Here is a 12929-nt window from a genome sequence, read left to right on the forward strand (position 1 = left end):
CGGTTGTCCCCAGGCACGGAGCACTGCAGCCGCACCTTCAGGAAGGACGTCCAGCGCCGCTCCAGCACCCGCGGGGACCCGCCGCGGTCATTGCGGCACACCCGGGCCACCCGGGCCACCAGCACCTGCACGGGAACACGGCTCAGCACCTGGACATCCGGGGTCAGCACCTGGACACCCTGGGGTCAGCACCTGGACACCCGGGGTCAGCACCTGGACACCCTGGGGTCAGCACCTGGACACCCTCAGGGTCAGCACCTGGACACCCTCGGGGTCAGCACCTGGACACCCGGGGTCAGCACCTGGACACCCTCGGGGTCAGCACCTGGACACCCTGGGGTCAGCACCTGGACACCCTCAGGGTCAGCACCTGGACACCCTGGGGTCAGCACCTGGACACCCTCAGGGTCAGCACCTGGACACCCTGGGGTCAGCACCTGGACACCCTGGGGTCAGCAACTGGACACCCTGGGGTCAGTGCCTGGACACCCTCGGGGTCAGCACCCAGGGGACCTTGGCCACCCCCAGGCATCACTGCCGTCCCCCAGGTGCCTCAGGCTGGCGCCCGCAGGCCTGACACCCTGGTGAGGGGCTTGGGGGTCTCTCCCCTACCTCGACCCCTGGGTGGGGGGCCCCTGGGTGCTCCCTCTGTGCCCCCCTCGTCCCTGCACTCACCTTGCCCAGGGCGCTGAGCTCCACTGCCACCTCCCTGAAGAAGAAGTAGACATAGGGGCCGTAGGGCAGCACCTGGACGAAGTGGGGTTCTGGGGGGGGGGGGCCAGGGGAAGTCGGAGGGACCATCAGCCCCCGCCACCTCCTGTCCCTGTCCCACAGCCCCTCCCCTGCGTCCTGCCCCCCACAGACCACATCCCCACATCCCCCTGCCCCACGCTGCCCCACACCCTCCTGTACCCCCCATCCCATCCCATGGATCCCATCCCATCCCATCCCATCCCATCCCATCCCATCCCATGGATCCCATCCCATGGATCCCATCCCATCCCATCCCATGGATCCCATCCCATCCCATCCCATCCCATCCCATCCCATCCCATCCCATCCCATCCCATCCCATGGATCCCATCCCATCCCATCCCATCCCATCCCATCCCATCCCATCCCATCCCATCCCATCCCATCCCATCCCATCCCATCCCATCCCATCCCATCCCATGGATCCCATCCCATCCCATCCCATCCCATCCCATGGATCCCATCCCATGGATCCCATCCCATCCCATCCCATCCCATCCCATCCCATCCCATCCCATGGATCCCATCCCATCCCATCCCATGGATCCCATCCCATCCCATCCCTCCCCACGGACCCCCCTCCCGCTTTGGGGTACCCTGCAGCCAGCGGGAGCTGTATTTGAGGGTGCGCAGTGGGGCCTGCCCGGGGCTCAGGCTGCGGTAGATCACGGCATCACTCGCCTGGAAATCGGCCACGGTGGCCGAGTACAGGCTGCCATCTGCGGGGGGACACACACACACACACCGGGTCACCCCTGTGCGCCCCCCCCCCCCCCGGCCACCCCCGTGTCCCCCCCTCGCCTGCCCCAGCACCCACCGACAAAGAGGGCGACGATGCTTTGCTTGGCGTCAAAGGGGCACCGAGCCTGGCCGCTGACCTCGTCACCCTGCTGTGCCAGGCTGCTCACCTGGGGAGGGAGGGGGGACACACGCGCCCAAAGGCAGTGAGACCCCCCCCCCAACAAAACTCAGCACCCTCCCTGTGCCATCCCCGACCCCAGCATGGCTGAGAACATCTGCACACATCTGGGAACCGCGCTGCTGGGGCTGAGAGCCCCCCACTCATCCCAGGCACCCCAGGGAGGCTGAGACCCCCCCTCCCTTCACTGCTGGGTGTCCCCCCCCCAGCCCCGGGACCCCCGCCCACCTGGTAGGTGCGGCACAGGGGGCTGAAGGCGTTGGTGCCACAGGCCAGGAGGGTCTCGGCGTCGCGGGGCACCAGCACACGGATGTAGTTGTGACACTCGTCCTGTGGGGGACACACCGGGGGGGGGGGGACCCCGGCGTCACCTCCTCATGCCCTGACACCCCGCGCGCCCCCCACCCCTTGCACCTTCGAACCCCAAACCCCCAAACCCCCTCGGCGTCCCCTCACCTGCCGCCGGCCCCGCATGGCGCAGTTCTCCCTGTCCTGCGTCTCCCAGGTGAGGTGCTGCCAGGTGAGACGGGGGGCTGCGTGGGTGGGCGCGGGGACCCCCCCCCACCTCAGCTCCGTGCGCCCCCTTTTTGTCCCCAGGGTCGCTGTTCCCGTCCCCCTTACCCGCTCCGGGTACAGCGTGCCCTTGTCCTGCCCCAGGTCGAAGGCGTAGATGTGATCCCTGAGGGGAGGCGGCGAGTGTGCAAAGGGGGGCCGGGGGTGTGCAAAGGGGGCCCGGGGTGTGCAAAGGGGGTGCAGGGGTGTGCAAAGGGGGCCTGGGGGTGTGCAAGGAGGCTCGGGGTAGTGCAAAGGGGGGCTCGGGGGTGTGCAAAGGGGGGCCGGGGGTGTGCAAAGGGGGCCCGGGGTGTGCAAAGGGGTCTGGGGATGTGCAAAGGAGGGGCTCGGGGGTGTGCAAAGGGGGTGCAGGGGTGTGCAAAGGGGGCCCGGGGGTGTGCGAGGGGGCGCGGGGACCACGCACACCGCGGGGAGCGCGGGTGTCACGCACGGGGCACGGGGCACGGGCAGCGCCAAGGGTGTGCGAGCGTGCGGACCCTTGCAGGAGCACGGATCGGGATGCTGAAAGCGCGGACACGCAGGGGAGGGGAGCGAGCCGCGTCCCGGCACACGCGAGCGTGCACACGGGCGTGCACCGGCCGCGCTCACCGGGCGGCCACCAGGAGCGTCCCGTTGAGCCGCAGCATCCGCTGGAAGTCGAGGCCGAGCCGGGCAGTGCCGTTGTCCCCCCGGAGACCCCCGAAACGCGGGTACGAGGCGGTGGCTGAGGAGCCGGGAGGACACGGTGACACCCCGGCAGCCCCCCCCGAGCCCCCCCGAGCCCCCCCGAGCCCCCGAGCCCCCCGAGCCCCGCTCACCTGCCAGCCCCACGGTGCTGCGAGCCACCAGGTCCCGTGGGAAGGAGCGGGCGGGGGCCCCGGCGAGGAGGAGGAGGAGGAGGACGACGACGACGACGAAGGGCAGCGGGACCCCCGGCATCGCGGGTGGGGCTGAGAGGGACCCCCCCGCCCCGCCCCGGGCTGCGAGCGGGGGGAAACTGAGGCACGGGGATGGGGGAGGCGGAGTGTGGGGACAGTGTGGGGACAGTGCTCCCAGTGTCCCCAGTGCTCTCGGTGGTCCCAGCTACCCCCTCCCAGTGTCCGCAGTGCCCCTGCCGCCGTGTCCCTGTCCCGAAGTGCCCAGTGCCCCCGTCCCAGTGCTCCCAGTGCTCCCAGTGCTCCGGGAGCTGCTGCCACCAGTGCCGGGACACTTCCCGCAGCGCAGGAGCGCAGCCCCAGTTGTGCAGCACCCACCTGCACCGCCCCAGCACCCCAAAACCCCCCCCAGCTACACCCCGACACGGCTCGCACGGCACCCCGAGCACCCCGCAACTCTCCGACACCCCCGCGACACCCTGACAGCGGTCAGCGTCGGGGCCAGACCCCTAAAACACCCCGAAACCACCCTGTCGCGACACTCCATGGCCCTACAGAGCACCCTACACACCCCCTGCCCCAAAACCCCGCAACTCCCGAGCTAAACCACCCCAAAATCACCCCAAAACCACCCCAAACCCACCCCGGTCCAACCCTCCGCCACCCCCTGCCCCAACATCCCCCAGACCTCCGCCCCTCCCGACCCCCTCGGCGCTCGGTACCGGCTCCGCTCCCCGCTCGGTCCCGAGCGGCTCCGCCCCGGAACGGGCCGGGAGCGGGCAGCGGCCGGAGCGGGGCCGGGGGCGGGTCCGGGGACCCCCGGCGGGACCGCGCAGCCCCCGCCGCGGGACTCCCCCCGCCGCCACCCTATAGATAGGCGTTAATCCCCGTTAATGAGATGATCCTCATTAACTGCCGAGGGATGGGGAGGGGGTTTTTGGGTTTTGCACGCGAGTGTGCGCGGCCACGGCTGTGACACCCCCCCCCGCCTCGTCGGGGCGCGCTCCCGCGTGCAACGGAGGGGCGCGGGCACGCGTGGGACCACCCCCCCACCCCCCCCCCTTCCTCGGCGGTGTGGCGGCCACCCGCGTGTGTCCCCCTGTGTCCCCAGAGTGGGGACCCGCCACCCGCACCAACGTGTGGCCACTTGCTGGCCCCGAGTGGCGACCGAGAGCTGCTGGGAGTTACTGGGACATACTGGGAGCGCCGAGTTACCCATGATGTCCCCAAGTGTCCCCGGCTGCAGAGGGGACCCTGGGGACATTGTCAGGGGTGGAGGGTGCTGGGGACACCCCCGAGATTTGGGGGGGGGTCCCGAGGGGGCGGGCACGAGGTGACACCTGCTGGCATCGCCTGGAATGGCACCGCCGGGGACAGAGGGGCGCCGTGTCCCCGGAGCGACGGTGGCACCTCGGGGGACACAACCCCTGAGGGCTGGCAGCATCGCCGGGGTGACAGTGTCCCCAGCCGGGGAACGCGGAGGACATGGGGACACACACACAGGACACACGGGGGACACGCGGGACGTGGACACACACAGGGGACAGGTGGGGACACAGACGGACACGTACAGGACACACAGGAGACGCGGGACATGGCGACACAAAGGACACGCACGGGACACACGGGGACACACGGGACACGGGGGACACACGGGGACACACTTATGGGGCACGGGGGATACACGGGGACACACGGGGACACACACGGGACACGGGGACACATGCACACGACACACGGGGGACACACGCATGGGACACCTGGGGCACGGAAGACACACACACACGGGACACGGGGGACACGGGGGGACACACACACGGGACACGGGGGACACGGGGGGACACACACACGGGACACGGGGGACACAGAACTGTCCCCGATCTCCGGTGACCGCCCGAGAGCGACCCCTGGCCCGGCGGCCCGGCAGGGGGCGCGATCACGGGCGCGGCCACGCCCCCTCCAAGGGGACACGCCCCCTCCACGGGGACACGCCCCCTCCACGGGGACACGCCCCCTCCACGGGGACACGCCCCTCGGCCAGGCCCCGCCCCCGTGATGGCGGGCGCGCGCGTGCTCGTTCACGTGCGGCGCGGGGGCGCGGGGGGCGCGGCGGCGTTCGGGCAGGTCCGGGGGGCACCGGGAGGGGACCGGGAGGGATCGGAGGGGACAGCGGGGCTCTGGGGGCTGTGGGGACAATGGGGTGGCACAGCGCGAGGGAAGGGGAGCGGCCGCTGCAGCGTCGCGGGCGTGGCGGTGCGGTGACAGCGGCCGCGGTGTCCCCGCAGAGTGTCACCGGCGTGTTCTGCCCCGCGCACACGGACGCGGCCCTGGTCAGCTGCGGGCTGGAGCGCGGCCGCTTCCTCATCTCCGATGTCCCTTTCCCCGGCTCCGCCGTCACCGTCCTCAAGGTGCCCGGGGCCACCAGCCCCTGTGTCGTCCCCCCCGCCCCGTGCCACCGCGTCCCCCCCAGGGATGTCGCATCCCTGACGTCCCCTGTCCCCTCAGAGATCCCCGTTGTGCCCCGCCAAGCTGGGACGGGCCACGCCGGGCGAGCGGGGGCCGCAGCCGGGGGTGGCCGCAGCAGTGGCCGTGCTGCTGGAGGCCGCCTGCGGCCGCGTCCTGCTGACCCGCCGGGCCGCCACCCTGCGCCACTTCCCCGGCGTCTGGGTGCCACCAGGTGAGTGCCAGGACGGGGCACCGCAGCTCTGGGGTCCCCTGACCCCTCGCTCGGCTGGGGACAGGTGTTTTGGGGTGCCCTGAGCGCCGTTCCCCCTCGCACAGGTGGGCACTTGGAGCCCGGAGAAGAGGTGAGGTGACACCGTGGGGAGGGCAGGGGGTGCCCAGGTGGCCCCTGACACCCCAAACCCCGCAGCTGGTGACTGCAGGGCTGCGGGAACTGGCCGAGGAGACGGGGCTGCGCCTGGAGCCCGGGACCTTCTCCTGGCACCTGCTCGGCCTCTGGGAGGTGACGACCCCCTCCCCGCACCCGGGGCTGGGCAGGGGGTGACACCCCCGGGTGCCCCACGGTCACCCCTGCCCTCCGCAGTCCCTGTTCCCCCCCGCGCTGAGCTGGGGGCCGCCGCGGTGCCACCACATCGTCACCTACGTGGGGCTGCGCTCGGCCGAGCCCCGCCAGCAGCTGCAGGTGGGGGGCACCTCCAGGGGGGGTCCCTCTGAGGGTGGGGGTCCCTCCGTGGGTGGGGTGTTCCTCCCCGGGCAGTCCCTCCGTGGGTGGGGCTCTCTCCTGTGGGTGGGGTCCCTACGGAGTTGGGGTCCCTCCAGGGGTGGGGGATCCCTATCGAGGTTGGGGTCCCCACCCTGTGGGGGTCTCTATCGAGGTTGGGGTGTCCCCAACCCGTGGGGGTCTCTATCGAGATTGGGGTCCCCACCCCGTGGGGGTCCTTATCGAGGTTGGGGTCCCCACCCCATGGGGGTCCCTATTGAGGTTGGGGTGTCCCCGTGGGGGTCCCTATCAAGGTTGGGGTCCCCCCATGGGGGTCCCTATCGAGGTTGGGGTCCCCACCCCGTGGGGGTCCCTATCGAGGTTGGGGTCCCCACCCCATGGGGGTTCCTATTGAGGTTGGGGTCCCCCCATGTGGGTCCCTATCGAGGTTGGGGTCCCTGCCCAGGCCCGGCTGTGCCCGAGCCCGTGTGAGGTCAGTGCCGTGGCCTGGCTGGAGCCTCTGGTCCTGGAGGCCATCGCTGCCACCGAGGATGGATCCGAGGGATCGGGATCGGGATCATTCCCCACAGACCTGCCTGCCACCGTGGGGTGAGACTCTCCTGACACCTCGGGGACAGGGACACGAGGCTGGGGAGCACTTTGGGGCTGTGCAGCCTCCCGGCGGCCCCGTCCCTGAGCCCCTTCCCCGTGCCAGGATCACGGAGCTGAGCGCCGACGGCTTCCGGAGCTCGCAGATTCCCACCGGGATCCTCCTGCGCCGGGCCCCGGCCCGCGGCCCCGACCTGGAGCGCGTCAGCACCGGCACCAAATTCGCGCTGGGGAGGTGGCGGGCGGGGCCGGGGCAGCGGGACCGGGAATAAAACAATTCCCACGGGATCCGAGTACGAGCTGGAGGAGGGACGTGGGGAGCCCAGGAACGGGCTGGGGGCTTCGTGGTTTCATTCCGTGGGGAGTGGAGCGGGGTACGCCCTGTTCCCCGAACTGGAGGGGTGAGGACAGGGAGTGGGACACGGAATGGGACAGGGAATGGGGCATGGATGGGACACGGAATGGGGCATGGATGGGAATGGGACACGGAATGGGAATGGGATGGGACAGGGAATGGGGCATGGATGGGACAGGGAATGGGGCATGGAATGGGAATGGGGCATGGAACGGGAATGGGACAGGGAATGGGGCATGGATGGGACAGGGAATGGGGCACGGGGTGGGAATGGGGCATGGAACGGGAATGGGGCACGGAATGGGAATGGGACACGGAATGGGGCATGGAGTTGGACACAGGATGGGACACAGAATGGTAATGGGACCGGAATGGGACACAGTGGGACACAGAATGGGACACAGTGGGATAAGGAATGGGACACAGTGGGGTAAGGAATGGGACACAGTGGGACACGGAATGGGACACAGTGGGATAAGGAATGGGACACAGTGGGGTAAGGAATGGGACACAGTGGAGTAAGGAATGGGACACAGTGGGACACGGAATGGGACACAGTGGGATAAGGAATGGGACACAGTGGGATAAGGAATGGGACACAGTGGGGTAAGGAATGGGACACAGTGGGGTAAGGAATGGGACACAGTGGGATAAGGAATGGGACACAGTGGGATAAGGAATGGACACAGTGGGATAAGGAATGGGACACAGTGGGATAAGGAATGGGACACAGTGGGATAAGGAATGGGACACAGTGGGATAAGGAATGGGACACAGTGGGATAAGGAATGGACACAGTGGGATAAGGAATGGGACACAGTGGGGTAAGGAATGGGACACAGTGGGGTAAGGAATGGGACACAGTGGGGTAAGGAATGGGACACAGTGGGATAAGGAATGGACACAGTGGGATAAGGAATGGGACACAGTGGGGTAAGGAATGGGACACAGTGGGGTAAGGAATGGACACAGGCCACGTGTGTGCCGCGGTCTCCCGGTTTAATGCCACGGCCCCGCTCCCGCCTCGGCCCGCAGGATCCGCAGCAGCGCGGCGTGGACGCCCTCGTCCATGAATCCCTGCGGAGGAGGGAGTGTGGCTTTTCCCGGGATCCCACCTGTGCCCCCACCCCCTGGGCAGGGCCGGGGGTCCCACCTGGGCAGCCTGCAGGAGGTGGCTCCGGTACACGGCCACGGTGTCCCGGTGCTGCTTCTGCTGGACCTGCGGGGGGCACAGGCAGGGTGAGGGTGACGCTGGGTGACACCGGGTGGCACCGGGTGACACCGGGCACTGTCCCCACCTCCAGCTGGAGCTGGAGCTGGGCGCTCCGGCCCCGCAGCCCCAACACCTCGGCCGAGAGTTTCTCCGTCTCCGCCAGCAGCTGCTTCAGCTGGGGAGGCAAAGGCAGATTTGGGGGAGTGGGGAGGGGGCCTTGGTTGCTCCCAGCGCCCCCTTGGTCCCTGTCAGCCCCCAAGGGCCCCCTCAGTCCCCCCAGATGGGGCTGGGAGATGGAACAGGACAGGGACGGGAATGGGAATGGGGCTGCAGGTGATGATGGGAACAACGGCGGGAAAGGGATGATGATGGAAAGAGCACTGGGAAGGGGACGGGGATGGATATGGGAGGAAGAGGAAGGTGGGAAGGGCTCGGCAATCGGCACAAGGATGGGACGAGGATGATGATGGGAACGGGGCTGGGGCTGGTACTGGGCAGGGCCCGTCCCGTTCCCAACCCGTCCCGTTCCCGGCCCGTCCCTCACCTTCCCGTCCTTGTCCCGGCAGGCGCGCTCCAGCCGAGCCGCCCGTTCCCGCAGCGCTGCCAGGCTGCGCTCCCGTCCCTCCGCCGTCTCCCGCAGCTCCCGCAGCTCTCGCTCCCGCCCGGCCGCCCTCTCCTCCGCCTCCGCCGCCGCCTCCCGCCACCGCTCCACCTCCGAGCGCGGCGGCTCCGCCGGCGCACCGGCACCCGCCGCCGCTTCTCCCGGTGTCCCGCCCTCCCCGTCGCTCCCGGCGGTTTCTCCGGCCTCTCCCTCCATCTCCGTGATGAGCTGCAGGGCTTCGTGCTGGGAGCGCACCAACGCGTCCAGCCTGCGGTGCAGGTCGCGGAGGATCCCGGCCCCGCCGTCTCCTGTCGCCTCCCGCACCCGCGCTCCCAGCCCGTCCCGCAGCTCCCGCAGCTCCCGCTGCAGCCGCCGCGCCTCGTCCCGCACCCCGGGATCCCGCAGCTCCCGCAGCTCCCGCTGCAGCCGCTCCCGCTCCCGGCCCAGCCGCGCCAGCTCCACCAGGAGCTTCCCGTTGCCCTCCCGCAGCTCCAGCAGCTCCTTCTCCATCCTCCCGTCCTCCCTGGGATTCTCCTCCCGGTTCCTGCCGCCCCGAGCCGGCTCCGTGCCGTTCACCGCGCACCGGCACGCCGCCGCCGGCTCCCGACGCAGCTTTTCCAGGAGGATTTGGGATCCCTGGAGCATCCTGGCGTGGGTTCGGTCCTGCTGGTCCAGCGCCTGCTCCAGCCCCGCCGCCAGCTGCTCCCAGGCGGCCGCGCTCCGGCTCACGGCCCCGTCCCGGAGGGAATTCTCTGCTTCCCGACGCAGCTCCTGGCTCCGGGAGAAGGCTCCGGCCTTGGCTGCCCGCATTTTGGAGCACTCCTCTCCCAGCCAGGCCAGGAACGGGATCAGCGCTGGAGCCTCGGCGCTGCCCTGTCCTTCTTCCCGCTCTTCATCCCTTGTCCTCTTCCTCAGCTCCGCCACGCGCCGGGCCAGGAGCTCCAGGCAGGCGCCGTCATCCTCCTCATCCTCCTCTTCCTCACCCGCATCCCGTCCCGGCAGGAGCCGCACGAGCTCCCGCAGCCGCCTCCCGAGGCCCTCGGCAGCTTCCTCCAGCCGCCGGCATTCCAGAGTCTTCCTCGCCAGCTCCTCCCGCAGCCGCCGGGCAGCGCGTCCGTCCCTCTGCTCTTCAGCCTCCTCCTCCTCCTCGCCCTGGATCCCCACCTGTCCGGCTCCATTCTCTGCTGGAGGGAAAAACACCATCCCGTTTTCTCAATTTTCCCCTATCTTTTCCAATTTCCCCCCAGTTTTTTCCCATTTCCTCCCATTTTTTTCACATTTCCCTCCATTTTTTTTCCCAAATTCTCCCCATTTTTTTCCCAATTTCCCCCATATTTTTTTCCAATTTCCACCCTTTTTTTTTTTTTCATTTTCCCCCCATTTATTTTCCCATTTCCCCCAGTTTTTCGTCCAATTTCCCCCATATTTTTTTTTCCAAATTCTCCCCCATTTTTTCTCCCATTTCCCCCCATTTTTTCCTTTTTCGTGGTGTCCAGGTCTCACCCCTCCTCCTGCAGTGCGGGACCTTCCGGAGAGCCCAGCTCGGGGCCTTCCCGGTGACATTCCCGGTGACATTCCCGGTGTCCTTGCCCCTCTGGTGACCCTGCAGCAGCTCGGCCACTTCCAGGCTGCCGTGAGCCAGCGCCAGCTCCAGCGCCGTCCTGCTCCGGCGGCACAGAGGGGACACCAGGGACCGTCAGCGACGCAGGGGGTGGCACAGACGGCACCGTGACACCGGTGACCCCCATCCCTTCCCCACCCCACGGAGCGGTGTCCCCGGTGTCCCCGGTGTCCCCGGTGTCCCCGGTGTCACCCACCTGCCGTCCCTGTCGGCCAGCCCGGGCTCGGCCCCGCGCCGCAGGAGCTGGGCACAAACGGCCGCGTGGTTCCCCCGCGCCGCCAGCATCAGAGGGGTCCGGCCGTGCTGGTGGGGGGACACGTGGGGTGACCCTCAACCCTTTGCTGTCCCCTGTCACCCCCCTGCTGTCCCCCTGTCCCCCCCCCAGCCCACTCACGGCGTCGGGGACGTCCAGCGGGGCCTCGTGGTCACAGAGCAGGAGGACGCTGGAGGCGCAGCCCGAGGAGGCTGCGGGGTGGGGCGGTGTCACCGCAGGGGCTCCGGGGGACCTCTGGTGTCCCCCCTGTCCCAGGGTGTCCCCGTGTCGTCCCTGTCCCGGGGTGTCCCCCCTGTCCCAGGGTGTCCCCGTGTCCCCCCTGTCCTGGGGTGTCCCCGTGTCGCCCCTGTCCCGGGGTGTCCCCCCTGTCCCAGGGTGTCCCCGTGTCCCCCCTGTCCTGGGGTGTCCCCGTGTCGCCCCTGTCCCGGGGTGTGCCCGTGTCCCCCCTGTCCTGGGGTGTCCCCGTGTCCCCCCTGTCCCGGGGTGTCCCCGTGTCCCCCTGTCCCGGGGTGTCCCGTGTGTCCCCCCTGTCCCGGGGTGTCCCCATGTCCCCCCCTGTCCCGGGGTGTCCCCGGGTCCCCCCCGCCCCTCACCGGCCCAGTGCAGCGGTGTCCGGTTCTGCCCGTCCGCATGGCGCTCGTTGGCTCCGTGCTGGGGGGAGAGCAGGGAAGGACCCCCGGGATGGGATCGGGATGGGAACGGGACTGGGCCCAGTGCCAGCCCCGTTCCCATCCTCAGCCCTGTCCTTGTCCCCATCCCCTCGTCCTCTGCATCCCCATCCATGTCCTTATCCCTATCTCTATCCTGATCTCCATCCCTGTTTTCATGCCCAGCTCCATCCCATTCCCACTCCCACTCCCATTCCCATTCCCGTTCCCATTCCCATTCCCGTTCCCGTTCCCGTTCCCATTCCCATTCCCATTCCCGTTCCCATTCCCATTCCCATTCCCGTTCCCGTTCCCATTCCCGCTCCCTACCTGCAGCAGCACCTTCACGCACTGGGGCTGGCAGGCGATGGTGGCCAAGTGCAGGGCAGTGCTGCCTGCGGGGACGGGACAGGAGCTGGGGACACCCCCGGGGAACACCCCTGCCTTGGGGACAACCCCAGGGTCCTCCCCTGCCTTGGGAACACCCCTGCCTTGGGGACACCCCCGGGGTCCTCCCCTGCCTTGGGGCGCAGGTCTGGGCTCCTCAAGAGGTGACACAGGGTGTCCCCAGCTGCCTCCAAGGTGTCCCCAAGGTGTCCCCAGCTGTTCCCAGCTGCCCCCAAGGGGTCCCCAGCTGTCCCCAAGGTGTCCCCAAGGTGTCCCCAGCTGTCCCCAAGGTGTCCCCAGCTGTCCCCACCTACCGTCATCGTTCGTCTCGTTGACGGGGGCCCCGTGCTCCAGCAGCAGCGTCAGGCACTCAGTGAGACCCTCGGCCGCAGCCAGGTGGAGCCTGGGGTGGGGGCAGAGGTGGCCGTGACCCCTGCGGTCCCCCCGGAGCCACCGAGACCCCCCCCCGTGTCCCCCCCCGGGGGTGACGTACGCGGATTGTCCCCTGGCGTTGAGCTTGGCGGGGCGGGCGGCCTTGCGGGCGGCCAGGGCGGCCACTCGGGCCACGTCCCCCCGTGTCACCGCCTCCAGGAGCTTCTGGTCCTGCCGCGTCCAGCTCTCCATCTGCGGGGTGGGACCCCAAATCCAGGGCAGGACCCCAAACCCAGGAGGGGATCCCAAATCCAGGGCAGGACCCCAAACCCTGGCTGGGACCCCAAATCCAGGAGGGGATCCCAAATCCAGGAGGGGATCCCAAATCCAGGGCAGGACCCCAAATCCAGGGCAGGACCCCAAACCCTGGCTGGGACCCCAAATCCAGGCCAGGACCCCAAATCTAGGAGGGGATCCCAAATCCGGGACAGGACCCCAAACCCAGGATGGGACCCCAAATCCAGGAGGGGACCCCAAATCCAGAGCAGGATCTCCCCCTCCCCACGCATCTCCTGCCTCAGTTTCCCC

At 69.0% G+C, this 12929-nt stretch overlaps 3 protein-coding genes across 3 annotated transcripts in view; 1 reads left to right on the forward strand and 2 right to left on the reverse strand.

The window, feature by feature from the left end:
- The window catches only part of SEMA6C (semaphorin 6C), a 5525-nt gene extending 2079 nt beyond the window's left edge, over positions 1 to 3446 (reverse strand). Inside the window, 9 exon segments of the mRNA XM_040087972.2 lie at positions 11 to 125; positions 676 to 764; positions 1350 to 1472; positions 1571 to 1661; positions 1901 to 2002; positions 2129 to 2185; positions 2294 to 2351; positions 2834 to 2948; positions 3043 to 3446. Coding sequence (XP_039943906.2) covers positions 11 to 125; positions 676 to 764; positions 1350 to 1472; positions 1571 to 1661; positions 1901 to 2002; positions 2129 to 2185; positions 2294 to 2351; positions 2834 to 2948; positions 3043 to 3163 — 871 coding nt within the window. The 5' untranslated portion in view covers positions 3164 to 3446.
- Positions 3447 to 5154: 1708 nt separating this feature from the next.
- NUDT17 (nudix hydrolase 17) lies at positions 5155 to 7151 on the forward strand. The gene is made up of 8 exons (XM_040087973.2): positions 5155 to 5223; positions 5385 to 5507; positions 5605 to 5776; positions 5881 to 5906; positions 5972 to 6064; positions 6146 to 6244; positions 6729 to 6871; positions 6978 to 7151. The coding sequence occupies exons 1-8, from the start codon at positions 5155 to 5157 to the stop codon at positions 7141 to 7143; spliced, it is 891 nt and encodes a 296-aa protein (XP_039943907.1). The 3' UTR covers positions 7144 to 7151.
- Positions 7152 to 8100: 949 nt separating this feature from the next.
- On the reverse strand, positions 8101 to 12593 carry ANKRD35 (ankyrin repeat domain 35). The gene is made up of 11 exons (XM_040087974.2): positions 12463 to 12593; positions 12284 to 12372; positions 11913 to 11977; positions 11529 to 11586; positions 11056 to 11126; positions 10858 to 10964; positions 10544 to 10701; positions 8984 to 10224; positions 8525 to 8614; positions 8380 to 8445; positions 8101 to 8303 (listed from the first exon to the last, which is right to left on the reverse strand). Exons 1-11 carry the CDS (start codon positions 12591 to 12593, stop codon positions 8226 to 8228), a joined length of 2154 nt encoding a protein of 717 aa, XP_039943908.1. The 3' UTR covers positions 8101 to 8225.
- Between the last annotated feature and the right edge of the window lie 336 nt (positions 12594 to 12929).

Source organism: Hirundo rustica, chromosome 29 (assembly GCF_015227805.2).
Source record: "Hirundo rustica isolate bHirRus1 chromosome 29, bHirRus1.pri.v3, whole genome shotgun sequence".
In the NCBI taxonomy this organism is placed as follows: domain Eukaryota; kingdom Metazoa; phylum Chordata; class Aves; order Passeriformes; family Hirundinidae; genus Hirundo; species Hirundo rustica.

Coding starts and splice junctions, on each gene's coding strand:
- NUDT17 (XM_040087973.2), top strand. CDS start 5,155: ATGGCGGGCGCGCGCGTGCTCGTTCACGTGCGGCGCGGGGGCGCGGGG. Junction 5,224..5,384: donor GCGCGGCGGCGTTCGGGCAG/GTCCGGGGGGCA, acceptor GTGTCCCCGCAG/AGTGTCACCGGCGTGTTCTG. Junction 6,872..6,977: donor GACCTGCCTGCCACCGTGGG/GTGAGACTCTCC, acceptor TCCCCGTGCCAG/GATCACGGAGCTGAGCGCCG.
- ANKRD35 (XM_040087974.2), bottom strand. CDS start 12,593: ATGGAGAGCTGGACGCGGCAGGACCAGAAGCTCCTGGAGGCGGTGACA. Junction 11,978..12,283: donor CAACGAGACGAACGATGACG/GTAGGTGGGGAC, acceptor CCGTCCCCGCAG/GCAGCACTGCCCTGCACTTG. Junction 10,965..11,055: donor CGCTGGACGTCCCCGACGCC/GTGAGTGGGCTG, acceptor TCCCCCCACCAG/CACGGCCGGACCCCTCTGAT.